This window comes from Penicillium expansum (assembly GCF_000769745.1).
Source record: "Penicillium expansum strain MD-8 chromosome Unknown contig190, whole genome shotgun sequence".
Classification (NCBI taxonomy): Eukaryota; Fungi; Ascomycota; class Eurotiomycetes; order Eurotiales; family Aspergillaceae; genus Penicillium; species Penicillium expansum.
Genome location: NW_015971406.1, coordinates 578,688 through 606,591, shown reverse-complemented (window position 1 = coordinate 606,591; position 27,904 = coordinate 578,688). Strand labels below are relative to the sequence as shown.

At 46.2% G+C, this 27,904-nt stretch overlaps 6 protein-coding genes across 6 annotated transcripts; 1 reads left to right on the top strand and 5 right to left on the bottom strand.

Moving 5' to 3' along the window:
- Nucleotides 1-833: 833 nt before the first annotated feature.
- Nucleotides 834-2,282, bottom strand: PEX2_058530 (CENP-N/CHL4 family protein; the record flags this gene model as incomplete). The annotated part of the gene is made up of 1 exon (XM_016743126.1): nucleotides 834-2,282. The coding sequence occupies one exon, from the start codon at nucleotides 2,280-2,282 to the stop codon at nucleotides 834-836; it is 1,449 nt and encodes a 482-aa protein (XP_016595848.1).
- Nucleotides 2,283-12,353: 10,071 nt separating this feature from the next.
- PEX2_058520 (uncharacterized protein) lies at nucleotides 12,354-12,863 on the bottom strand (the record flags this gene model as incomplete). Its single annotated transcript, XM_016743125.1, has 1 exon — nucleotides 12,354-12,863. One exon carries the CDS (start codon nucleotides 12,861-12,863, stop codon nucleotides 12,354-12,356), a length of 510 nt encoding a protein of 169 aa, XP_016595847.1.
- Nucleotides 12,864-13,620: 757 nt separating this feature from the next.
- PEX2_058510 (uncharacterized protein) lies at nucleotides 13,621-16,419 on the top strand (the record flags this gene model as incomplete). Its single annotated transcript, XM_016743124.1, has 2 exons — nucleotides 13,621-14,565; nucleotides 15,154-16,419. 2 exons carry the CDS (start codon nucleotides 13,621-13,623, stop codon nucleotides 16,417-16,419), a joined length of 2,211 nt encoding a protein of 736 aa, XP_016595846.1.
- Nucleotides 16,420-20,178: 3,759 nt separating this feature from the next.
- Nucleotides 20,179-22,142, bottom strand: PEX2_058500 (MFS transporter; the record flags this gene model as incomplete). Its single annotated transcript, XM_016743123.1, has 3 exons — nucleotides 20,179-20,461; nucleotides 20,522-21,640; nucleotides 21,727-22,142. 3 exons carry the CDS (start codon nucleotides 22,140-22,142, stop codon nucleotides 20,179-20,181), a joined length of 1,818 nt encoding a protein of 605 aa, XP_016595845.1.
- A 2,357-nt stretch (nucleotides 22,143-24,499) lies between these two features.
- PEX2_058490 (uncharacterized protein) lies at nucleotides 24,500-25,695 on the bottom strand (the record flags this gene model as incomplete). Its single annotated transcript, XM_016743122.1, has 2 exons — nucleotides 24,500-25,492; nucleotides 25,573-25,695. 2 exons carry the CDS (start codon nucleotides 25,693-25,695, stop codon nucleotides 24,500-24,502), a joined length of 1,116 nt encoding a protein of 371 aa, XP_016595844.1.
- A 566-nt stretch (nucleotides 25,696-26,261) lies between these two features.
- On the bottom strand, nucleotides 26,262-27,638 carry PEX2_058480 (putative bZIP transcription factor (MetR); the record flags this gene model as incomplete). The annotated part of the gene is made up of 2 exons (XM_016743121.1): nucleotides 26,262-26,851; nucleotides 27,362-27,638. The coding sequence occupies 2 exons, from the start codon at nucleotides 27,636-27,638 to the stop codon at nucleotides 26,262-26,264; spliced, it is 867 nt and encodes a 288-aa protein (XP_016595843.1).
- Nucleotides 27,639-27,904: the final 266 nt, after the last annotated feature.

Sequence of the window (27,904 nt, the reverse complement as noted above, 5' to 3'; positions counted from 1 at the left end):
AACAGCTCTCCACATATAGCAAAACCCTGTGGAAGGGCGATGAACATGGAACGCCCCGTCTCACTGAAAAAGCCGTTCGAACCAAGGGATGTCAAACCCCAGAGAAATATTTGAACGTGGGCGACGAATAGTCACTGGATGCCGTGGCTCAATCAGTATGTATTTGCGCCTAGAGTTCATCCACATCTTGACATCCGACTCCTCGGAGAGACTTCTGCTAACAATAAGCTTCTTGGACTGAAAGGGGCTACCTGTCTTCATACACACCTCTATGGGCATGTAAGATCCATGAACGGTTCTGAAGTGGATTTATCTCTTGTCGTGGTGTCTTCTTGTCAATTGGCCTATTACTTCGGTTTGTGTTTGAGAAATGGGATTGGGAATGATTTGTTTTGAGAAATCTATCATTGAGTGACGCTCACTCTTGGCCGGTGCAAGCCCAAGCATGGATTGCTCCATTACTAGGCCTGCAATAATGGGTGTCAACTTGTAGTGTTGTTTTATCGAAAAAATACTGGTGCCATGAATTCAGAAATGCAGTGTTCAGTACTAGAATGGGATCGAGTCTTTTCCGCCGCATACACCAAAATGAATCTAATATCTTTTCTACAATTTCCAACATCAAGTGTAGACTACTTTCACTTGCTATTACACTTGGTTGGGAGATCTTAAAATTTACTCTTACGGTGAAGCCGAATATGACAAAAAAGCAACAAAAATGAAGAATTCATCTGAAGTCCGGGTATCATATCAAGGCCCAATGGCCCAATAAACAAAAAAAACGCCACGCTTCTCAACTCCCCAAGCCCGAAGAACATAAAACCCAGATTCTTCTATATGTCCTTTTGAAGCCTTTGACCTTGTCGAACAGTCGCAACACTAACTCCTTCCTCGCCAGTCATCCACGACGGCATACGTTCAGGGTCAACGATGCCTAGCTCGGCAAGTTTGCGAATCCCGCCTATGACGTCGGTGCCAGAGAAAGTGAGTGACACGGCAGGTGGCGTAAACGTAGAATTGTCAACATCATCATCCTGTTCAACATTGGAGCCTGAGATATCGAGCAGTCGGATATCAAGACGGTCCAGCGGTGCCGGGGCGAGTGATGACCCCAAAGTTCCGAATCGGGAGTGGATAGCCAGACGGCGTTTCTTCGAATCTGGAGAGACGGGGTCTGTCTCAATACCGCTGGACCTCCGTTTGGTCGCTGAACCATTTGTGTTTTCTTTGCCTTCTATTGGGCCAGAATGACTCGCTTGGATATGCTCTTCTGGTGAGATTGTATTGGAAGGTCGAGGGTCCAATGGGCTTCCTTCAATAGCTGCGTCTGCAAAAATGCTGAAGACGCCATTTGATGCCATTGATCTTCCCGGACCGCGGAGGGCTAGGAGTGTAGGCAGATTCTTTGCTGCCAGGGATGTCGTCTGCAGAGAGAATCGTTCCTGTGGGCGGGATAAAGCTTTGGGAATGGAATCGCGTACCAGACGCTGAAGCGTTCGAGTATCAGTAGCGACTGAGCTTGTCGAGGGAGCAGTTTTTGATCCGGTGGATGCTGCTATGGAAGTGTAGACGTAAGGGCAACTATCCGGGAAAGCGACGTAGATGATTCGGGACGAGTCAGTGAAGATCTCGGCTGCCTGTCTAGGGGATTGATATGGCGAGTCGACGACAAATATGCGTAGGAATGTCAGTGGCAGTGTTGCCGAGTGGGCAAGGTGGTAGTGGGCCTTGACCAATGAGGAGATTTCTCGTTGGAGGCCTTGTACAAATGTTGCCGCTTGCATGCGCGGTACAGAACCAGACCAGTCAGCGGGTGGCAGTTCCTTGGAGTTCTTGCGCTTTGTATCAATGCGGCTGAGCTCGAGTGCGGTCCATCGAAGACTGGCGGGGTGGTCATCCATATAGCGGAGGTCTGCCATGGCCAGCTGGCGCAATGTGATTCCATGCCGCCAATCGCCCTCTAAGATTCGTTCAAGAACCTCGCGCTTTGCGCCCTTTCGGTCTTGTAGATCTTCATATACCTGGCGGACTTCCTCGATTGTCTCCCCAGCGGGGTAGGGGAGGGCTTCGTCACCGTCAGGGCCATTTTCTTCGTCGGTCTGTAGGTATGGTGGGAATGAAGTAATATTGCGATCGTCAAGCCATGTAAATACCAGGTCCAGTAGTGCTTGTCTGGATAGTTTCCCCAAAGTTTTTGTGAGAGACGGGGTCGATGAGGGAATGCGGAGGTTATTTGGGAGGCTGGCTGTTGTTGGTGCGCGAACTGTTTCAGGACGCGCCATGGCAGTGGTTGACAAGGTATTGACACAATGCTTGGGAATTTTCAAGGTTTTCTGGTATCACTGGTAGATGCATGCCTCTAGATCCCTATCTTGATTTGCTCCCATGTTTGTCTAAGTTGTTTGTGTCAAGATTCCAAGCTCGACCAACAACAAACATGCACGTGCCGATAAGCTGGTAGTTTCCAGGGTTGATATCTCTGCTTATGTCATCTGGTCGTTGATCCATCCATCCACGGACCGTTTTGTTGCCTACATACGCATGTGAAGGAGGGAGAATTGATCGGGATGATTCAGCAGAGAGGATGGGTAGGGCGGTAACTACCTCTACCGGACGGGAGATTCTTTCCCGTCAATTATATTTATAGTTTTACTCTTAGTCTGAAGGAATTGAAGACCAACTTCCCATTGTATCTTTCCTCCTATCCATCGGACGGATCAACAGTTCTGTGTAGTCCGAAGGACGTATCATCCTCTGGTAGTAACGAGAAGTCTCCCTGCACCACACCTACCAGAGAGTCTACGGGAGGAATCGACCACGGGGGGCGTGGGTCGGATTCCGGTCTGTCAGCATGCAAGGTTGGATAGAGCTTCTGGGCTCATGGCCTGTCGAGAGAGGTGCATTCAGTGGTTGTAGAATAGGTTCTAGACTATGAAATCTGACAACAACCGTATTACTAGTGATGATCCTAGCCTTGAATCTCGGTGGTTATCATATATTTATGATAAAGATTTACCATTCTAGACTACACCAATCACAGCTGGTGTTGTAACAAATTGATGATAATTATTTGAGACTACATGATAACCATCCAAGGCACTTTGGCGGAGTGGTTAACGCGATGCCCTGCTATGCATGTAAATGTAAGCTTAGGCATTTCCCTCGGGAGCGTGTGTTCGAATCACACAGGTGTCGATTTTTTTGCCTCTCTACATACACTCTCTACACAAGAAAACAAACTGTTTAAATCAACACCACTACATTACATTATATTGTAGATTACAAGAGAAGTCGGCCACGTTGCGGTATAGATGTCTTTTTATTTCGTCTTTTTAAATGTCGTTTAATATGTAGCGATAAAAAAAGGTTAGTTTGTGCAAGCGACTTTTCTATGTATAACCTGTGATATATATAACCTTTGATATATAAAAAGCGGGCCTGTGAATTACTCTATGATATCAGTTTTGCCGTTTCTGGAAGTGCCCCAATACAGCAGATCAGTGACCGGAAAAACGATAGTTCGTTTCTATTATATGCTAGAATCAAGCGACTTGGATTATGTCAACAATTATCTATTTGTTGTCGGTTTTTGTGTCGTCGCCTTTCGGGGAGGAGGGGGGCAATGAGGTGTGAAGCCATGTGCTATCCGCTCATGTAGTACACCTGTCAGATTTTATAGTCTCTCTGTAGCTCAGATTCTACAACTCTCTACTCAATCAAGCATCTCACGTTCACCATGCACTTTGACGTAGTCCTCACTTGACAACACCAACGCTTGCCCAACTCAATACTAAGCTCCGTATAATCCGTCCCCATTACCGACTCCAAGTTCCTCTATACTAGGTCACAAAATGGCAGAAGATGCGAATCCCACGTACAGCTATTCGTCGATTTTTGGAGTGCCCCTCATTCAACTCAACCTGGAAACTGTTGACTTGAATGACAACCCCGAGTTCATGGCACTGTCGTACACCTGGGGCTCTCCATGCCCATATTCTAGCCACGAGAACGATAACCATGAAAGATCAAATGATACTTGGCCGGTTTGTTGAATGGAGATCTCTTTTATCACCAGAAACCTGTATGACTTTCTACGTCGGTTTTACCCGATGCCATATGATATCGACAAACAAGAATACCCAATGCATCAGACAGGCCTAATTGTTGCCGCGATAGACAATCGAGAAATTAAGGTCTAAGACTACATATATCGAATGGCAGATGTGAATCGAATGATGATGAGGGAAAAATCCCACTGCACTATGCTACAACCAAGGGCTATTTGGGAATAATGCGACTACTCCTCGATGCTGGTGCAGACCCCTCCAAGGTTGGTCAGGGCGGAAACACTCCATTCAGACATGATGAATATGGACACCACAAGGGCATTATCGATATATTGAAGAATATACCGTCACTGTAGCCCCATCTAGAAGGTGACGAGCATGGCCGCTAAATAATCGTCGAATCTGGATTGATGCTATTTGCATTAACTAGGCTGATATTCCCGAATTCAATGCGCAGGTCACTACTGTTTCCAGCATTTACGGCCAGGAAATCCGCGTTGCCATATGGCTCGGAGCCCAAGGCCCATCCACAAAGATTCCTCATGATTGGCTGTACGAGATATCCAATAATCGCATCTTTGAGGCCCTCAACCAACGGTTGACTCAGATAAATCCTTGCCATGCGTTCGTTACACGCAAAGGCGGATCTTTCTGAAAAACGACATTAAAGCCTTCGCCATCCAACACTTCTTCAACCGGACTTGGTTTCAGCGGGTGTGGGTAATTCAAGAGTTGGTCCTGGCCAAGAATGTCAGATACTATGCGGGCCTTACAAGCTCGAGTACAGGAGTATTCGGTCTGTTTTGCATGGCACTTTCTACCTCGCAATCTGCTCAGCAGAGTAAATTTCCCACAAGTCTTATATTAGAGGATAGTCGGGCCTCAGCGCGCTTATACGGCGCCGGCGAGTTATATATTTATACTCTGACAGATATTGATATCAGAGTGGCCATAAGTGGTCCTTTGCTCGACCAGTGCCAGGGAATAATGCAGGCATATGATGTTTAATTTGCCTCTCCCGTAAGCATGAGGCTTAGCCTTCCAGTTTTGGTAGCCATGAAATGGGCTTTCAGGGCCACGGATCCACGGGTTAAAATATCTTCATTGCTATCTATCTCTCACCCTACCACTAAATGCAATATCGCCCCTGATTATGCCAAATCAGCGCAAACACCTTACGTTGAATTCGCACATGCATTCATCCAATGGTGTCCTAATGAGCCTATTCTATCGTAGAAGACAGACGAATATGAGATATTCGAACCCTTGGAAGGTCTCTCATATATACAACATCCTCTTGCATCTGAAATTAAGGAAGTACTTCCATCCTAGGTGCCCGAGTTCAGTTCGAGATTGATCTCGTCGCGAATCTGGTCTGCGGAGTTTGAAGCTGGCGGTGCCTTGACTGCATCTACGAACAGAACTTTCGCGAGGTATAACAGACTATGTCTACAAGGATATTGCCTGGATACCATTAATCTGGGGATGATGTCATTATACCAGCACGAGGACCTTACTCTTGAACCTCAGTGTATAATCAACGTACTCCTCAGCATGAATGCAGATATCTTATGGCGAAAATACATAAAAAACCGCACTATACATCCTAATAAACCCGATTCGGACAAGCAGAAACGAGTATCTTAGACAGTAATGGCTATTCTCATGCATTACTCCCAGTTAAGATCTTGAGGAAACACTGCATCAAAAGCAAGGGCGGGAATGGTGCCAAAGAGCTCATTGACACTTACAAAAGCTTGACCCCACAAATTCTCTACTTTCAATTTTGAAAATTGAAGATTTTTATAGGACCCTATCTATATCTCCATCATCATGCCAAAGGCTCAATGTGGGTGGAGTCGTTTGTTGGTGCTACTCGCCGTTACTCAAGTGTGCGCTTTCCGTATCCCACTAAAAAGGATATTTGGGTCTCGGACCAGTTCCGATGCGGTTGGGGGATAAAGTGTGGGTAATTGCTGGTGCTAGAACCCCATATATTTTCAAAAGTTGCCTAAATCTGGACAGAGAGTCTTCATTGCAGAGACATACGTGCATGGCATTATGCATGGCGGGGCGATGAAAGGCTATACAGTGGAGTTATCTATGGTAGAGCTTGTGTAGTTATGTTCGGTTGACTTGATATCATTCTGGTGTAGCTAATATGATTTCCTAGATTATATTACAGTAGCGTCTAAATTTTCTTACCCCAGGTCAGTCATTTAGTAGATGGCATGGTCTCCTAGAGATATTATATAAGCCCGACATAGTTCCAACCTTGGAAATATGGATAGCGTTTTCCACAGACGTATTTCACTACGGAGCTGGCCACCCCAGAACACCATAGCTAATGCGATTATATCACACTTGTATCTCAACAACCATGTATTTGTTTTATTTCCTTATCTTTTGATATCTATTGATAAGGCTTGTTAGTACTACATATCAATTCCAAAGGAACTAGGACGCTGTATGACCGTCATTTCAAAAATTACCAACAACTAACTACGTTGCTGAAAGCTAGAAATATATGTTTTAATTAGCAAGTTATAAAACCCCCTGAAACTCCACAAGGATGCTATATATTAATTGAATAGTATCAAACTAGACGTAAAAGTCCCTATGAACTACCTAGACTTCGGCACAACCCACTCCAACCCGAACCCAACCCAAAATGGGTTTTGGGTCTATTACTTCGACCCAATGATGGGTAACCCATTGGCGCCCCAATATAGTGCAAACTAAACAAACTGAAAATTTTTACGCTTAAAATTCAAATATATATATATATAGTAATACAATTTCTAAAATGAATATATATACTACTAAAAAAGTATCTTTAAAAATGCCAAGACTTGTCTTGCATGAATTTTATGAATTTTTATGCAAAAATGGGTTATTATTGGGTTATAGAGGGCGGAACACAAAACGGGTTCTGCCGAAGTCTAGAACTACCGTTGTTGAGATATCAAGTTGTAATTTATCGCATTTACTATGGCGCTTTGGGGCGGCTAGTTTGGTAGTGAAATACCGTATAAATACTCTCCCTCTTGGATTAATCACTCCGTATGACTTACCTAGGTAGGTACCATAGCAACCAGTAGCTGTTGCATACGCGATTTTACCGGCGTTGTTTTGGTCGCAGGTGGAATCGCAGGGAATGAAAGTTTTGTTGAACGAGCGCCAGTTTCATCGCCGGATGGCGGTCAAGCGGCCTAAAAAGAAATACACTGACCAGGTGGGCCCCACTTTTCTGACTTCGTGTGATTTTGGAGCTTTTAGAATATGATGCTTAAAATTCGAAAGCAATCCATACCCACCGGTTCCATAACTCAGTTGGTTAGAGTGTGATGCTAATAACGTCAAAGTCGAGGGTTCGACCCCCTCTGGAACCAGCGTGTTTCTATTTTTCTATTTTTTTTCTTAAAAAGAAATTCCACCACAGCCTCTCTAACTGAGTCATCGAACAGAGATACATACCTGCGATAAAGGTGGTCTCTGGTGACTCGATTATATGTAACGTTATAAAATTAGATAAATAGTATTAGCATGTATGATATACCAGCTTAATCCATCCTCTCACAAGAAATAATTTCGATAAATGCGGTTGCGGAAAGGAGGCCCTTTTTGGCAAGATCATTTCTGGCGTCGATTTTATAAGACCTCATATTATTCTGGATGTAAACCTCGAAATTAGGAAAATCTGGTCCCAGCATTCCTCCGTAATTAGAAGAGGCTGCTAGTCCATATAGCCTAACCCCGTTTTGATTGTTCCATGTGCCTTTTTTAATAGCTATTTTGTACCAAAAATGCGCTCAATGTACTTGTTAGAAACGGCCCTCGGTTTTAATGAAGTATGACTAACTATGTTATATTATCATCTGGTTTTATTAAAATTTAACCGTACAAGAATAATCGGCCGCGTTTGCGGATCTTGTGACATCTTTTGGTTAGTCTTTCTTTGTCATGTCATTTTCTTCTATTTCACACAGACCGTAGAAGAAGGCAGAGAAGTGCTTAGTTAGTGGAATTGGACCTTTCTATGTATACCTTGGATAACCTTAGAATGGAAGCGACCCATTGAGGTCCTGATGGCAAAGACAAGAGAGATAGAGATAGAATGAAAGTGAGAGTGAGGCAAAAAGAAAATCGACACCTGTGTGATTCGAACACACGCTCCCGAGGGAAATGCCTAAGCTTACATTTACATGCATAGCAGGGCATCGCGTTAACCACTCCGCCAAAGTGCCTTATTGGTCAGAATGGGAGTGAGGGGAAACAAGACTGACAGTGTCAGGGATTAGAATTTTTAAAAAAAAGATCGACACCTGTGTGATTCGAACACACGCTCCCGAGGGAAATGCCTAAGCTTACATTTACATGCATAGCAGGGCATCGCGTTAACCACTCCGCCAAAGTGCCTTATTGGTCAGAATGGGAGTGAGGGGAAACAAGACTGACAGTGTCAGGGATTAGAATTTTTAAAAAAAAAATCGACACCTGTGTGATTCGAACACACGCTCCCGAGGGAAATGCCTAAGCTTACATTAACATGCATAGCAGGGCATCGCGTTAACCACTCCGCCAAAGTGCCTTGTTGGTTAAACTTTAAATAGTTTGTACTAATTTTGAGAAATTAGTTTTTAGGATCTTGTAAGGACTGGTGATCATTGCTACTTTGCCGCAAATCATGTAATGGCTGAGAACAACATTCCGTTGGTTTGCCTATAACTATTGGCATCTTTCGGTTGTCATTAGAACGAAACTGCGTTGACAGTCTGCAGCACGATTGCCTTTTTAAGGCCTACGCAGCACGTATCAATCCCTATCGTGAGTAGGTTTCGGAGGGTTTACAGCCGCCTAATGCTAGGGCATAGAAGAGAGAGATGCTTAGTTAGAGAAATCAGCGTTGAGCTAATTTAATAGCTTTATAGTTGAGATTAGTGCATTGAAAATTGATAGGTTTGATATGGGTGGCCAGTTAGGTGGTGAATTACGTTAATGGTCTATCTGAGTGTAAGGTTTAAGAGTTTGAAGGAAAAACATGCACTTTCAGGTTAATCGTGCCAAACACCACTCCTTACCCGGTGTTGGTGGGCCAGCGGATAACAAAACCTCACTGGATCACAAATTGTAAAATTAAGTGCCTTTTCTATAGCAACTCCATACGGAAGATACTAAGACGCCATGCAATCGTAACCTCAATTTTTTTCAACACTCAGATTAGTTAGGGAGCAGTATTTAATGTATGGTGCTTTTTTGAGGCTCTTTGCACCTCTATATAATCTTTTAGGGCTAATCTTGGTAGTAGATTGATAAAAGCCGACCTATATTAGAGCAAGGTTTGTCCTTCTATTTTTACCTAAGCTAGTTTGAGTTTTGAGAAAATTAAGGTTACGACTTTTTTGCATGTAAGTATCTTTTGTATGGAGTTTCTATATACGGAGTACAAGGTGCTCAAATTTCCACTTGGTGATCTACTGAGGCCCACCCAGTAACACCGCTTAGCACGATTTGCTGCCTGTGACCTCCATTGCATTCAATATAATGTACAAGAATCGCCAACATTCCACGAATAGGCACTTTGGCGGAGTGGTTAACGCGATGCCCTGCTATGCATGTTAATGTAAGCTTAGGCATTTCCCTCGGGAGCGTGTGTTCGAATCACACAGGTGTCGATTCATTTCTTTTTTTGCTGCTACATATTTCACCAGCGAGCCGGCCACTGCAAAACACACAATAAATGCATAATAGTTATGTATTCTATCTCAACAACCATGTTTTGGTTTTGACTCCTCCATTGTCCATACTCATTGATAAGACTTATTAGCACCATATATTGATTTCAAAGAGAATAGAAAGTTTTATTATCACCATTTTGAAAGCTACGGAGAATTATGTTAATAAAAACCAGAACTATATATATCAGAAGGTTACAACCTAAAATCCCCAAAAAGGCTAGATATCACATAAAGGGCAGAAGGCAACAAGGAAAAGTCCACATAGACCATATTAATTGAGATATCAAGTTATAATCTATCGTATTATAATCTATCGTATTGACGATGTGTCTTCCGGTGGCGGGGTCGTTTGTGAAATACGTTACTCACTGCCACGGGGAATTGTCTAATTTATGTGTGTGCCATGGCTAGACTGTAGACAATCTGATTCACTGTACCAAGCAATGCATTTAGTCACATTAGGGTAGCAATTTTATGTCAACAATTATCCCAACTGTACAAGAGCTTTGACTATTGTCGCCATCGCCTCAGTGTCATATGAGGCAGTATGTATTCCCCGCGAGAACCCTTACCTCCGCTCAAAAACTCGTGTACCGATTGAAGAGTTGTCGAGAAGAGACCAGGAAACAGTTTTCCACAAAGAGTTCCGATATTAATTGTTTGGAAATTTTCGGGGCCTTGGTGGGGGATTTTGTCCTGTATCAACTCATTACTCCCGGTTAAGATCTTGAGGAAACACGGCATATCTTGGGTAGTGAACCAAGATAATATCTTGATATCATCTCGGTTGTAACCACAGACTTTGATGATTTGGTCTCTAACCTGGAGTGACGTCTCTCTGTTGGTATTGAGTCCACCATAGCACCTAAGGAAAAGAGTCCCCATCATTCCGTGCTTGTCTGATACGTACGGGATGTCGTATACATGAATTCCATCATGGACAGCCCGTAATCGATATTCCGCTGATATATCAATTTCCCATCCAGCTGTCTGATTGCAAGCTGTAGTGGAATGGGCGAATACCTTTTCGGCATAGATATGTACTCGAAATCCAGAATCCAAGTCTTTTCAGGCCGCCCGTAGAGTACTTTCAGTTGCTGTAAGATGACACGAGTTTGATCTGTGATATTTATCCCTCGTTCTTGTTCTCGATATGCTGGCAGATTTATCGTCTCGGCAGGATTCATCACATAGTTGATAAGCGATTCGGAATGGTGACGGCAGTAGTAAGATATCGGGACCTCCTGCGGCTCCGGGCAAGTGTAGCAAAGACACCCTTTCTCGCCGTTGATGTGTTTAAGGCTCTTATAAACACTAAGTTTTAATACATGCACGAGTTTCTCGCGAAACTCGCGTTCGTGGGTGATATGAGCACCTTGTCTGGGCGTCTCCTCGATTCATTCTGATCTCAGTCCCCTGCCTGGACGTGTGTCAGAAACTTCTAGATGTTTGGAGAACTGAGAGAGGACTATATTTTCAGAAACCCGGGGAACGAGATAGAAGTGATTGAGCGAAACAAGCTGGAAATCCCGCACTGCTGGGGCGGAGAAAGACACTTGTGGCGCCCTTGTGACAATTGAATCGACAAACGATTTTATGTCAGTATATTTCCCGTATATCGGAGTCAAGGTGTCTCCTGAACGATAGCTGGAATGTAAGATGGTGCTATAGAGCGTCCATGTTGGGGAGAAGCGACGAGGTCTCCATGATTGTGACCCCAAGAAGAGCATCTCGACGTCTTCAATATACAGCACCGGGCTCAGCCTAAAATTTTCAAAAATAGGTTGAGATTTGCGGTAGAACTCTTGGGAGTACCTGATTGCGTTCTCTCTTTCTTCAATCCTATGTCGTTTTCGCGTCTTGCACTTTAGCATCTCATAATCCATCGTCCAACCTTGCAGCAGGAGTGTGTCTGGGACTACTTCATGCTTGATCGAACCTCCCAGGCAGAGCGACAGAGGTAACAGAAACTCGGCTTTTGTATTGAGTAGCAATATTATGGCCCAGTGTGTAGGCGCGCCTTGGAAGGGCTCGCCATAGTCGAACCCGATTCGGACCGGAATGGCAGATTCAAGCTACAAAGGAAGCGTTAGAGGGTGATATTTCCGCATAGGGGACTTATACCCTACTTTATCACTCGCGGCGACCAAATTTTCGCAAACAAGACTGACACATGCTCCCAGTTGTTCATAGCAGGGTGTACATCGTCCGAGACCAAGCTGTCGGAGACTGTAATCGGGTGCAAGGTAGTATAATAAAGAATTGACCTTTTGTATCGTTGGGCTCTCATTTCTCAGGGGATGCCCTGGTGAGCTTTCGAGACAAGGGGCAGCAGCTTCGACAATAGACTTTTGGGACTGTATCTCCAAATCCGAACCAGGTTCGCGAGGGTGCCCAGGATGCGCAGTGTCCCCCATGTGTCCGAGAAATTTATAGGCGTCTGCAAAGCTCTGAATCTTACCTCGACGCCCTCCTTCGATGCTTATGAATGGCACCGGATGAGTAATGGGATGTAACTTGACAATTCGGTTAGTACACGGCCGATGATTTAAGAACAATTCAGGGATACCTTGTAAAAATCTTTTCCCTGTACGTATTTCTTTGCAGAAAGTTGCTCGGGTGTTAGTCTGAGAAAAGGATAATTTCCTGATTTGAACCGCTCAGACACAGGGGCGGATGCATATCTTTCGCCATCATCTCTGGAATTTCCGTGTCTCATAGATGTGATCTTTGTTTCTTCATTAACCCATCTCTCCAACGTAGATTCGCTGACATGAAGTGCCTCGGAGGCGCTGGCAATCGAAACGTTGCGCTCTTCGCCTGTCTGGGGGTTGATATGCACATGTGTCCGGTAGAACTCAATAGCCTCTAACCGCTCCTCCCTTGTGAAGATCTTCAGTGTATGTTTGTGAAGACGACTCGCTAGCTGTTTGTTGCCAATGCTATCAATGAGTTCCTGCTGGGCTTCTGTGAGGGTTCCAACCTGGCTATAGCTGTTGGGGTAGTCACGCTCTTCGAGTAGAGCCGGGCTCAAAGATTGACTCTTGCTGTCTTTCATAATGCACCGGCTAGGAATCTTAGTTTGTGGCATACCTCTTATTGCTGAGTCTTTGGTTTGGGGTTTTGTTGTGAGGTGATGGAGTTGGGCTGGTGCTAAAGTAGGCCAGCTCGAAAGATAGCTTTCTTAGATAACACCAAGACAAACCGTGTTTCTACTCTTTTGTTTGTTTAATTCTTTTATTTGACTGCCTGAAATATTAGCTTTCTCACAGCCAAGACAGTGTGATACCTATATTTACGCGTATCTTCACTTTTCATAAAATGGCTAAATCTGGGTCTATTCCAGCATCACAACAGTTTACCATGGATCCGTAACAAGCACTTTCCTTCTGGGATTCAATAAAACCCCTTTACCAGGCAGCCAGGAAGGGGGTGGCGGGGTGGCGAGAGGGGGGTAAATTAACCATGAGCATACTGAAGCCCTTCCTAGAAAATCCAAGAATTCATTAGAATCTTCACGATTGATAGCCACATCTGATTGGAACACAATGCTCGGGATACCAGCCATACGCCATTTGATTGAGTCATTTATGCACTTCAAGCTTCACATAATACCCACTCCAAACAGCCAAAGCAAGAGGGAAAAAATAATATATAAAGAAGGGCTAATTTCTCTAGTCTAGGAAAACCCCCAACCGAGATCAGTGCTACTTGTTCGTTGGACAGTAAGTGGTGCAACTCTGATTAACACCCTATTATATGAAGTCTAATCTGAAAGAACCTAAGCAGACAATATCTTCCACAGAGAGCCTACCATGTTCCCTCTAAGCTTGAGCAAATCGGTACAGGCCCCGAAGAGCCACGAACGTGATGCCGATTCCCACCAGAGAAAAGTAGGATCGACCGAGAACAGCCTTGTCATAGGTGAAATGCAATCGAACAAGGAAAGCGGCAACAGTGACGGAAAGAAGTTTATTATGTACGGCAAAGAGATTATCTTTGCAGGAATAACCGTGAGAATGAGACGAAAGACCGTCCCTCAAGAGGGCGATCGCGGCAAAGTCAAGCATAGTGTTGATGATTCACTGAAAGCAACTGTGCACGAGATACAGCAGCTCTTGGATCGTCGGGTAGTAGTAACTGTCAGGGTATTGCTTGACTGGATGAGCCCTACGAGTCGGATGAGTATCGAAAAAGCGCTACCGTTATGTGGATACATGTTTGAGAATGGTCCATGGAAGAAGGCGTTGATCAAGTTTGGGGTCGACCCAAGGGCTGAGCCCGAGTTTCGGCATTATCAAATAGTCACCTTTGAGATGAATTTCAACCCCATTTTTAAACGGGGAGAACATGACTGGGAAAAGAGTGGAGAAGTTACCTTCCCATACTTGCTTAAGGGCGATGATAATGTCCCCCATGTCTTCGGTGGGAAGAAGTTTGTGCCGGACGACAACAGCTGGCAGATCTGTGACATTAGCGATGTTCTTCTACAGGGGATCGTAGCAACAAGTGACGTTCGGTCGGCGGCCACTCTCAATGAAGGCTTCTTTTGGAACGGAACAATGGCGAAACTGGAAGTCATAATGCGCGACAAGCTTGTGTGCATAAGGGACGGTGGTACGCCTGATGATGAGGATTATGCATGTCTTCTATCTTTCCCAGACAATTACCAGCCGCCGACCGGGCGTGATTATTTTAAGTATGGCTTGGAGTTTGGACAGCAATATACGCAGAAGCAGGTTTATCTGAGAGGTCGGATAGTAGGTAGGGCAAGAAGAGGTGTGGACTGAAGGGCTGGTACTACACTTTACCTGCTCTTTTAGAAGATAAAGGCGATTCACAGTAAATAATTCATTGTTAGAAATTACTGCCCTCCGTATAAGGTGCATTAATGTATGGATATGAGTGCATAAAAAATAGACCGAGGCTGCGATAACCCTTGCTGACAAATGTGGGTCACAATTAACCTTGTCTCGAGGCCTAGGCTAAAATGTTGAAAGTTGCATGATTTCCATGGTCAACTTGGGTTCTAAGTGAATTCTTGAACTTCCCGAGTGTCAAACTGGTCTAAACTGTTCTAAACCTCTCCCTCAATCCCGGGAATGACCATAAACGCTCTCCCTTTCCCGATACTGTGAATTAATCTTTCCCTCCTTCACCATGGAGGTGAACGAACCACGCAAAAATGTTGCTGTCATTGGCACAGGGATGGCTGGACTAGTGGTCGCATACATGCTCAGGAACGATCCTCGGGGTAGATTTGACGTGGAAGTATTTGAAAAGGTAAAACATTCTCACCTGCGACACCGAATGTGCGAACAAAAGCTAATCTCTCTAAAAACGCGCAGCAAGACAAACTTTCGCTTGACTCCGCGTCATACAATCTCACAAACCGGGATGGTAAAGGTGCAAAGACCGAACGCCTCGATCTTCCCATGCGCACATTCGCCGACGGATACTACGAAAGTCTCAAGCGAATGTACGATTATTTCGGCATCCCATACGGCTCGCTACGGTTTATTTACTCCCTGTCGACTCTACCAGAAACTGCCACAGAACAAGCCTCTCCATACTACATGCATTCCTCAAATAATCACCAACTACCTCCCCTGCGTCCGGAGGGCTTATCGTGGACCGGATGGCTGATTGAGGTGTGCTACCTGGCAATGTGCTACTATTGGTTCAAAGCCTGCTGCTTCTTTGTAGCGCCCAAAACGCTGGAGTCGTCTGGCACGGAGGAATCACTACGACACTATGTGGAGAGGATTATGTTGCCCAGTTACTACGTGAAGAACTACTTCCTCCCGGTCTTCGCGAGCGTTGCGACTTGCTCTCACGATGCGCTGATGGATTTCCCGGCTCTTGATCTGGTCGGTTATGGGAGACGAACCTTCCGTAAGAAGCACTACACTGTCCTTGGTGGAGTTCAGCATGTCGAGAAAAAACTGTCCGAAGACTTGAATTATAAACTCGGCATGAAGGTCACGGCGGTCGAGAATATCGGGACGAAAGTTCAAGTGAGCTGGACAGATACCCGGGATGGCCAGAGCAGCTCACGGCTATTTGACCATGTCGTTCTGGCCGTAACGCCTGATGTGGTTGGCGCGATTTTCCAGCCTCTCCAAAGCGCGATGAAGGCCGTTCCCACAACGACCGTTCAATCCGTTGTGCACCGCGACTTTTCCCGCATTCTGGATTCTAGCAAATCCCTCTGGGCGCAGGTTTCCTTGAACCCCGGGGAATCAGCGCCTCACCCACTCCACATGTGCTCAGATGCTACGGCGACTGAGACGATTCATGAACATCCGTCATCCGCTCTTATTACGACTTATCCCATTGCTCCGATCGACCCCGAGAAGGTCTTGTACACGGCCACATTCACTCGTGTTCTGCGATCGTCCACCAGCAGACAAATCATCAACCAGATTTTCAGCCAGAAGACGTCTGGAGATGACAAGAGCCAGCTTTGGCGGAATGGAGATGGAAATGTCTGGCTCGTTGGTGGTTGGTGCTGGGACGGGATGGTCCTGCTCGAGGGGTGTCTCGCTTCCGCGACAAGGGTGGCAAACGCCCTTGATGTCGAGGTGCCTTGGATGAAAGAGTCCTCTCTATAACGACTTGTCAAGAAGATAACGAGACTTTAGTGTGCATATTCATTTCGGGCATTTATAAATGTTAACATATCAGTGACACCCTCTACATAGCATATATAATATGAACAAACGCATTATGGACATTCGACTTTTGTTATGATATACTAACATGTCATAGTCTGTGGTCCGTAGGCTATTTATTCAGATCCGCTTTTGTCGCTGTCTCTTTCCAAGAACTCACCACAAGGTTCAGCCTAGAATCCTATACAAACTAGGTGCGCAATAATAAGAGTACATGGCAATGGACACTGTTTTACCTCAGTCAGAACGCCGAATCGAGTGAGGCGAGTGCGTCACTTACACATATGGGATCACCGAGAGGATTGGATAATGGCGGACAGGTGTTTAATAGTCCACAGCATCCAGGAAGAGTACCATTATTAATACACGTGAAGCCACTCGGGCACTTGTTTTTAGGGATTAGTTCAAAGTCCTAAAAGGGCACAGTTGGGAACTTACACATGTGTTTGAAAATCTACAGAAAGGCTGGGTCGTAGGACAATTGGTGCAATTGCCATCAACACAGCCTCCACCTCCCGGCCCGAGATTGCACTATCATAGGGAATGTTGGTTAGTATGTCCATCTAATGCCTTGAATCGAAAGGATCGGATGTGAGAGGTCGGAGGTAAGCACATACAGCTGTACTGCACGATCCGCAATGCTTCACGTCAGTCGTCAAATCAGTACACCTTCCACTACAGCAAGCCGGCAGCAATCCAGTACACGGCACAGCGGTGCAAGACCCACAATGCTGCAAACTGGTAGATAGGTCTGTACACTGTCCAGAGCAGCAGCCGGGCTGTGTTCCAGCACATGGCAAAGCCGAACAAGAATTGCAGTGTATAGGGTCAGAATTAAGATCAACACATGCCCCCGAGCAGCAAGCCGGATTGACACCAGTACACGGACTCGCCGTGCAAGATCCACAGTGGTCAATAGTTGCCAGATCTGTACAGGTACCAGAGCAACATGCGGGTCTAGAGCCCACGCACGGGAGGGCCGTGCAGCTGCCACAGTGGGCAGGATCCGCGCTAAGATCTGTGCAGACCCCATCACAGCAGGCGGGCTGGGTGCCTGTGCATTTGGCGCCGCATACGCCGCAGTTGTTTGGGTCGGTGGTTATGTTGGTGCAGGTTCCGGAGCAGCAGGTTGGTTGGTTTGCTGGGCACTTTTGAATTGTTAGTATAGTCACCTAAACGTAGTCCTAGTTATTTGATGCCAGAATATGGGAATCCTACTGTTGTAGCACATGTACCGCAGTGAAGTCGATTAATAGCTAGGTCAGTGCATTGGCCAGAGCAGCAACCTGGTCGAAGTCCGGCACATGGTAAAGCTGAGCAAGAACCGCAATGATTCGGATCGGATGTTAGATCTGCACAAGATCCACTGCAGCATGCAGGGCTCGCACCGGTGCACTATTTCATGGGATTATTTAAGCAAGATTGCCATTTTGAAGGCCGTGATGTTATCCCAGAGTAAAGCAATGATTGACTCACAGTACGATCGCAGGCCCCACAGCTATTTACATTTGAGGAAACATCAGTGCATGTCCCCGAACAACAGGTAGGGCTGACACCAGGACAAGGGAGGGCTGTGCAAGAGCCGCAGTGTAGGGGGTCACTACTCAGGTCCTTGCAAGTCCCAGAGCAGCAATCTGGCGTATCTTCACTACACTAAAAGGGCGTTTGCCAGGTGAGTCATTCAGCAGAGGGATAGGATAAATAGGTATTTGGCATACCGTATTACTACACGAGCCGCAATTGGTAGTTGAGGTCGCGAAATCAGTACAACTACCCGCACAGCAGCCAGCTTGCTGTCCAAGACAGGGGACCGCATCGCAAGAACCACAGTTTTGGGGATCATTAGCGAGATCGGCGCAGGAGCCTGAGCAGCAGCCTGGTACTTGACCGATGCACTGTTATGTAAGATGCATCTCAGCAGATAGACTTCCAATTTTGTGCTAACAATTTACAATTTAATCCAGTCAAGACGGGACTTCACTCACAGTTATGTTACATGCACCACAGCTGGCGAAGTTGTTATCGAGATCTTTACACACACCAGAACAGCAGGCGGGTTGAGTTCCAGTGCACTAGTTGAAACTGAGGCATCAGTAAACTATTTTAGAATATCCGATATACCAAGAACTTGATGTTATACTTACCGTCGGTCCATCGCACGATCCACAATTTTCCACACTCGAGCTCAAATCTGTACATACTCCGTCGCAACAGGTTGGTGGTGAGCCAACCACGCACTGTAGGTAAGAAGATGAGTGAGAATTGTTGTGTCTAGAGAGTAATATATTGCAATCAGGACTTACTACGGCACCGCAACCTCCACAGTTTCCTGTATTCGATGTTGTGTCAGTGCACAAGAAGAAACAACACTTTAGTCCCTCTTCGCACTATTCTTGTACGATGAACATCTCGTCAACAACTGATATTCTTATTTTCTTTTCCACTACACTTTGCGCATGATCCAACTCACATTCGGAATCCAGGGGACACAATAGGTAACATTTCGCTGTGGACTATGTATGTCAAGAGAGGTGACATTAGATGCGTTCACCGGGTTGGCTTTGACATGACTGAGAGCTCCTGGTCAAAAGTTAGAACCTAGTACATATGTGTCACCCGTCAAAATTCGAGAGGTTCTAACCTAACAGAAGAAAGGCAAGCATCTGTACAGAGAGCGACATCTTGTGATAGTCAATATGACTAGATGAGATAAGAATATACGATAAAAAAATAGACCTTATATCGAGGCAACTGCCATACTATGATGCACAAAGCTACGGTTAAAGTGGTGTGTAAGGGATTAAAAAAAATACAATCGGGGTGTCTTTTGCTGCGTGTGTTACTCGGCTCATCACCTTCTTGAAGCCTTAATACATATGCCTCGTGAACTTGAGAATGCGGGCGATTTATGTAAAAAAATTTGGTTTATAGTGAACTAGTATTAATTTGAATGTAATTTCTCCCCAGTTAAAATACACGGTTTTTTATATATTTGATAGCCAGATATAGCTAGGTCGAAATTCTTCTGGAACCAAGTCAGATCCGTATGCTACCTAATATCACGTTAAGTGTGACAGTTACAGATAATGATTTTGTCTAACATGAGTTACAGACCGAACCTGCCACTGGCAAAGCTTCGTGTTACCTGTTACCCAATAGATAGTCCGAGCAAGTTGGGTTGGATCCAGAACTGCTTTATAAGCCAGCAGTCTTGTCAAATGCAGGAGCTTACACCCCAATTCTAAGATCAATGCGTCGAACGCAAATATAACATTCACTTAACTGCAGTTGAGATATAATGTCAATAGCAGCTGCCTTTAATGGGAGTAATGCCAGCATTGTTTGATCCCCCGCTGAAATGTTACTTTTGCGTAACGGTCTGTCACTAAAAAGGACAGAGACGAGTATAGAAAAAGTAGGGGCGTGAATTGAATCGATTCCATAATCTGCTAGCAAAAAGAATGGCTCGACTCCGTGCAAACAATAGCATTATCGTTCCATATGTCTACACAAATTGAGACAAGGCCTATAGAGAAAACAGTGCTGATGTACTAGGTACTACCATGCTCACAATTGAAGACGTTGGAATCAATGTCGCTTCTGAAAGATGCAGAAACATAACCGCTAAAATATTGACTTTTAATAATTACTTTCCTAATGGAAATATGATTATGTACAGAAACAAGGCCGATCATATGTTCATTGCCGGTGCACGGTACCCTCCGCCTGTTCTTCGACCTCCTCAGCCGCGTGCCCTTCCTGGACAGCTTCATAAAATGGCGCGAACTTGCTCTTCATTCTCAGTCTCCTGCCGAAGAAGTAAAATCCAATGGGAATCGGAACAAGGACGGCTGCAACGCATCCAAGAAGCGTTGCAGCCCACTGGATACCCATGCCATTGAACATCTGGCGTGAGAAAAGCGGGAAGCTGGCTGCCACCATTGAGCGACAAAACGTGTTTGCTGCGATAGCTGATGCGGCGCTGTAGATAGTAAGTTAAATAAGCCCTTGAATGTTTGCAGGAACAGAGAGGATAACATACAACATAAGATATGTGTCAATCAGATAATTGAACAGTTGGATGAAGATGATGAGAAGGCCAAATCCAGTAAATAGGCCACTCAGGGTGGGCACGATCCAATGGATGGTACCATTGAAGCCAGTCCATCCAAACCAGAAGAGCCCAGCAGCGAAGAGAGCACCACCGGCTATCACGGGAGGGAGACGCCACTCAGGGATAGGGATACCACCGTTCATGTCGAGTTTCTTATTGTAGGCCCTGCTAGTGATAATGATGTAAGCTGCGGCGATGAACAGGCCCGCCACCATGCCGAAAAGTGGGAGACCTCCGACACCAGCGTTCATGCCGTAAACACCCTGGAATACCAGAGTGTATGCGGTCAAGAAGCAATAGAGCAACCCGTAGATAAAGCTCAGGTAGATGGTGACAGCTAGGATCAACGGCTCGTTAAACAGCAGTCGAAGCGGGCGAGAGAAGTTGTTTACGATTAGCTCTCGAAGATCGACCTCGATTTCCTCTTGCTTCGCATGGATTCCCCAGTTCTTGGTCCGGCGACGTAGCTCTGAGGCCTTGGCCACCAGGACAACAGGTGGGTATGACTCCTTCAGGAAGAAAATGTTCATGAGGAAAGCGGCGAAGCCCATAATCGCGGGGATATAGGCGGTCCAGCGCCAGCCGAGATAGGACATGTTGATAAATCCTCCGATGAAAGGTGCCAGGAGAGGGCCCAGGAACACCGTCGAAGAGAACATGGCAATGGCAACACCACGGGTGCGGTTGTCCCAGATATCAGAGAACACAGCAGCCACAACTGCCAAGGGACAACTGCCGAAGATACCACAGAAGAATCGGGAAATTAGGAGTGTTTGCAGGTCCTTTGAGACTGCCACTGCGATATTGAAGACGCCAAATCCGAACATGGCGATAATAATGGGAATACGACGGCCCTGGAGTTCGGATAGGGGAGCCCAGATCAAGGGACCTGAGGCGTAGCCGACGATGTATAGAGAGCTGGAGAGGATGGCGACTTCAAGGCCGACGCCGAAGTGACTCGAGACATGGCTAGATGAAGAACTAAAAACGGCGGAATCGAAGGTGGAGCAAATACTGGTGAAGGCGAGGATGGCGCTGATGTAGCATCTGAATTGGACAAATTAGTATCGGAGTATAACCGCTGCCCATTGAATGCGCAGTAGGATATAGACCTTCATGGTGAAACGACTCACTTCTTCTTGATAGGCCAGTTCAGCGGGTATAACGGGTCATCTGGCCCATCGAACTCCACAACGTAATCCTCCCGTGAAGGGAGAGGTGGAGGGTAGGGCTTGCCCGCACCGAAAGCTGGCAATGGAGCGCGCGACGGTCGCGACCGAAGACTCTCACCCACGGTGAGCGCATGTTGGGCGCGTTGCGTCTCAGTCCTGCTCAATGCTATCGAGGTCCCAGTCCGATGACGTTCCAAATCGATCTCTGTATTCCGCGATTGTAGCCTATGCACCTGTGGGTCATAGACAGACGAGATGCTCGAGCCAGTTGAGGACCCGATGGAGTCTGACGTAGTGTGTCTCTCTAGCTCAGCTGAGTGTTGTGGCTTTTCGCTCGATAGATGTGACCCTTCGGCCTCAGGCAGGTGATCGGCCATATTGCCAATGGTGACCGCTGATCAATTCGGGGATGATATTCGATTACAGATCTTCTTAGCTGCAGTCTCTTTTTTTCCCCCGCTGGGACTGTCAGAAAGATCGGAAAGGTACCGGGTGCCTGAAATATGTAGGGAAAAAAAATCTTTTTTTCGCCATCTAAGCGCGGGCAACTTGTTTATAAAAATTTGCTCGAAAAAAAAGGAACGCCGAATGCAACTATGATCGTCTAGACCCACCACTTAGCGGCTTCAGCTTTGAATAAACTGCCGAACTTATCGGCTAAAACGGAAGTTAGCATGAGAAGCTTCCTAAGTAATTATTAATTAGGATATTAGGATATTAGGACACTATATCGAGTAGATTAGTTATGAGATATCGAGAACTTGTAAAAGTGAATAGCCAACCAGATGACTTTCCGCCCACAGCTCCGGAGTCAGGTGCCGGCTCTCTACCAAGTACGTCATCATGAATCAGCCCGCCACGCGGGAGGCTTGCACATGTTTTACATGTTTTGCATGTGTTGCATGTTTTTCATTACTATATTAAGGACATTGATTATAAACATACGGAATACTTTTATATGATATATGACTCAACAGCTACTATGTTGTATATCAATACAAGAACAACAAGTACATCGTACCATATGCCCTTCAAGGCTGGAGTGGAGATTAGGCATCTATATTGCTCCACCATGTAGCACCCACTATATACTCCGGATGGATCTCGGGAGTACACACCGCATTAAAATCGAAGGATTGGCGGAGAGTGAATTCTTCTGAATTATAAATCTACAAGAATAGTCGGCCGCTTATGCGACATTGTGGCGTCTTTTTTGGCAGTCTTTTTTCTCAAACTCATTTTAGAAGTCATTTTTTCTAAAGACTTTGTCCTTGTTGGTGTTGTAGCTAGGATATAGGCGAACCGGCTTAAAATGTCTATAACCTTTGAAAACAAGCGGTAAAAAGCATACTTTGCGCAGACAACTTTTCTATGTATACTTACGGACTCCGCGGAGCAATTAAAAATGCATCAGACTTCATGGATCTTGGAACGGCCACCCTTGCTCAAGTCTTTTGAGCTCCTCTTCCGTACAACCTTCTGTTAATTCCAACCCCGAAGACTTTTTTATCTCAACAGCATGGTCATACAAGTCATTATGCCCTTAGCCATTTTCTGAAATCTGGACCTCGTCACGCCAGGCATTGACGATTAAGCCCGATGTTGCCCATCACTCTTTGGTCTTCTCATAATTTTCAACTACCTCTTCTGAGAATCGAATAGGAGATTCTGGAGAGAAATTTCTGCCAGGAACTTCATCCCAAAGTATCATTCGGATACATCAGCGCGCCGCGCAGCGTTGTTAGGTCTCCCCACCATTGGCGCCCGGAATATTCCACAAGCTACTGGCGTAGGAAGACTAGCGGGTCGCGCAGAGCTCTCAGGTGTGTTTGTTGACTGTGCTATTGGAAACGCGTTATTGATACGATACGTAGCTTATCAGAAGGTGATAGTCAATCTCAGCTTGTTTCCTAGGGGTTCATCTTGGCATATCCAAGTGATTGGGTTCCTGGTTCCAGGGTTTCAAGACTGGTCGGTGGAGAGTGTTGGAACATTTTGGGATGTCTAGCAATAAGGGATAATGGAACGATGACCGCGTGTTACCAGTCGATAATGGATGTTATCCTCGATGTGTGTAGATCCACGAAGACATTGGAAAATGTAAAGTCTAAGTTGATGGTCAGTATCGGTATGCTACAACATACGAGAAGCAAGGTAGGATACCAGGGTGGCGTAGTCCTGGTCAGTTTGACACATTCTTGGGGTCTTTGGGCAGAGGTTAAGGAGCTATTGCTAGAAATTTGCGAAGAAGCTCCGATTGCTCATGCTGACTCAAAAGCTGTCCATGAGGTTTCGGCTGATTCAGTTGGACCCGGTGAGCTGTCTGTTGCTAGAGAAATTAGTTAGGTGAAACCCTAAGGGCTCCCCTTTAGATAGGCAACTCAATCTATCTGCATACAAAGATATAATGGCATAATTTATTGATTTATTGGCAACGCAAGCTCGGAAAAATAGAAAAAGGTGGGCTATTTCTAGCTTTGTAGGGCTGTCTAGTCAGAACAAGGGTCGCTTTCCTCTATTTCCTTTATCTGGCATTATGTAGGAGGGGATCGGTTGGGCATGTCCTTTCTTCTAGGCAATATACATCACAGCTTACTACGAAATGGGTGAAAAGGTCACCTTTTGGGTTGAGACCTGATTCGCACTCAGCTAATATAATACTGACACACAAGACAGCCCTTTAAGCGCTCACTCCTTCCTCGCAACAACGACAACACCTCTGACAATTCTCCCCTTAGCCCACCACCCAAAAACCAACTTGGCCCCGCGAAACTTGCCCAATTTNAGCCCACCACCCAAAAACCAACTTGGCCCCGCGAAACTTGCCCAATTTAATTCCAAACGGCCTCGCCTCCTCGATCCTGCGCTCAATGAACCCCGCTAACCCGCCAAAAACGTACTGCGAGACATCTCGGATCTCAATAAAAGCAGGATCATACCCAGCCGTACCAAGCAACTCCACATATTCCTTCTCGGTAATGAAATTCCCAAATGGCGAGTTCGTTGCCCAGCACACGAGTCGGAGGAGGATCTTTTCGTACCAAGTTATACTGTTGGATAGTATCAAGTCGAATGCCATGAATGAGGCGTTGAGGGTGTTGTGTGCATAGGTCAGGAGAGGAAGGCGCGATGGGCGGAAGTGGTATATTGTGTCCAGCGCTAGGAGCCATGTAGATGTATCTTCATTTCCAGCTCCATTTCCAGTTCCATTTCCATTTGGTTTGGTTGACGCGTCTTCAAAAGCTGTAATTGATTTCTTTAACTCCCCAGTCCAAGAGTTGGGGACTGCGGCGTCTGCGCAAAAAATATCTGCTTGTATAAAGTCCTCGCTCTCTCGCTGCATATGATGAATGCGACTTGAGCCGAGCGCGGCCTGCGCTGGTTCCAGCGTGATCCCGATATAGGAATCTAGGCGTAGAGAAGAGAGAGATCCCGGCTTGGTCTTGCTATGGCGAAACCGCAGACCCGACTCCGATGATCGAATATCAGATGGAATGCTGGAGATAGGGGGAGGGGCCGCTTCGCACCCGGTCCCGGTCCCAGATTCAGAACTGGACTGGGATGTAGAAGAAGAGCCATTGAAGATCTTCGTCAGGTGCAAAGACTGATCACCACACCCACACCCAACATCCAGGATTCTCACGCTAGACGCCTTCTCTGTTGATAGCGCAGCCGCGAGAACCTGATCTAGGAGCGCTTGGCACGCCGTTGGGAAATCAGTTGTGTACTAGGAAGTGGGTCAATGTGGATTCAAATAAGGTAAATTGCGCGAGACAATTGTTGAGGTCTTTATTTCTGTTGACTTACCTCCCAGTACCCCATATTCATCCACATACTCTGCGGTGGGAGCTGTATGTTGAGGACGGCATGGTCTAGACCGTACACACTTGCTTGTGGCTTGCGCAGGGCGCGTTTGAGGAAGTCTAGCATTGTTTAAAAGTCCGGGGGATGGGAGGAGACAATGATCTATTCTCTTTCGTCGAATTCTGCAAAACCGGTTGTGGTGGAGCTTGCCGGGTGGACCGGTCCGTTATCAATGCCAAGCTATGTCGGTCTACGATGTATATGTATCGCATGTAGTTTATAGATGTAATATGTGGATTGAAGCTGGGGTTTACCTGGCGTTAGGTTTAGTTGGATATTTTATGTGAGCTGGACAGTCGTAAAAGAGGGCCGAAACACATAAATAATTGAATCTAAATAACTAAAACTGCCGTGAAGAGACGTCACTCATCCACCCACCACCCCCTCGACCTGCAGATAGTAAAATCTGAAGTAGCTCTAGCTGCTAGGAACCAAGAATATAACATCGCTGAAAAGAGAACACTATGAACAAGAAAGCAAAGATAGTGAGGTGGAGCTAACAGAAAATAGCCCAGGACAGTCACTACCTGAAGCAGCAGAGTAGAGTAGCAGGGCAATCAAATAAGACTGGGGTTTCTTTTTTTTTTCTTTTTGATGATTTTTTTCTTCTTCTTTTAGCATTGGGCAATGCTTCATACAAGAGTGCCCACACCGCGCTTCAGGTCGGAAGTACTTGAGCCATCAGCCTTCTGTGAGGCCAAGAACTTCTTGAACATATCCGAGATGTCTTGCTCAGACTGCTCGTCGGCACCGTTCTTCTCCATGATCAGACCACGGAGCCAGTGGTTCTCCAGCTCGAGCTGAGACACGCGAGCCTCAAGAATGTCGTTCTTGTCGGTGGTCTCCTTGACGGTCTGCTCGAGAGCAGCCTCACGCTGCTTCTTCTTCACACGGAAGCGAGCACTTGCGGCAGTGTTACGGCGGCGCTTGTCCTCCTCGGCCATTTGGCGACCAGCCTCCTCGGCGCTCTCCTGAGTTGAGTTTGCCGAGTTCTTGCGCTTGGTGCCGGTAATCGGAGTGGAAGGCGACATAGTGACAGATGGGGCCGGGGCGACCTTCGGGGCGGTGTTGATTGGCGCAGGCTGAATGGGTGCCTGGTTTAAAGCCACAGGCCCAGTAGGAACGGAGGGAAGCCCCGAAAAGTGGGCATTGTGCATGGGCACCTGGACATTGGAGCCGCTAAGGTCGGGCTGGTAATCGGGCATGCCATTGAGACCTTCAGCTGTAAAACCATTAGCATTGATTCAATTTCCAAAAATCCACATCGTGGGTTTCGGTTTCCCGAATAGTAGTGCGAGTCCGAGCAAGGGTGCCGATCACGTGAAATGGCGTAATAGCGGAGATCATTCACGCCAACGACAAAAGTCAAATTTGAGTGAGAGAAAACCCTGCTAGGGCCACGGGAAGGATGACATGCAGGGCTCAGGTTTTCAAAAGAGGTCAAAGCTGTGCAAGGACATGGGATAATATCAAGGGTATGAAGCGCACGAAGCGCCAAAAATGCCAAAAAAAAGCCCAAATGCCAAAAAGCCAAGACATGACTCGTGCAATAGGCAGGAATAGCGAATTCAAAAGGCAGCCAATGAAACAACATGCAGGGTGTAGATATTGGTCCCAAGGACACAATTGTGAAGTGCGCGGGGTATGGTGTGATCAGGGGAAAGTCATGCAGCTGAGACTCGGGACTACCCAACCAGCGATGCGAAAGACAACGAAAATCAACCGCACTTACCATTCAGGAAATCCAAGAACTTCAGATCTTGCGCGGATTGATCTGAGACGACCTCGTGCTTCTCGTCTTCAGGCGAGAATGGAGGCAGACCACCGAAGTCGGTGAATTTGTCGAACTCGAAGAACTCGGTATTGGTGAACAGAGCTAGGTCCTCATCGTTAAAGGTAGTCTGCTGCTGTTGCTGCTGCTGGGCCTGGTCGTATGGCGAGGGAATCGCGTTCAAGTCGTCCAGGTATTGCGAGAAGTTGGGCATGCGACGCCCATTGTAGTTGGCCATGGTGAAAAATTTCCCGTTTTCCCGGTACGATCAGTCGAGGCAGAAGCTGGAAACCGATTTTCTCGATGCCGATGGACTTTATGGGAAATGCGCGTTGCGCAGGCGGTAGAGACGTGACTCAGATGCCGAATGCGGCTCGGTGCGGATTCGTCGCGAGTGCGATGGATGTTGAAGCACCTATTGCGAGGTGACTATAATTCGATCCGTGTGAATCGAAATTTTGAAGATATAAGATGGATGGAAGCCGGAGAGAGGAAGAGAGAAGT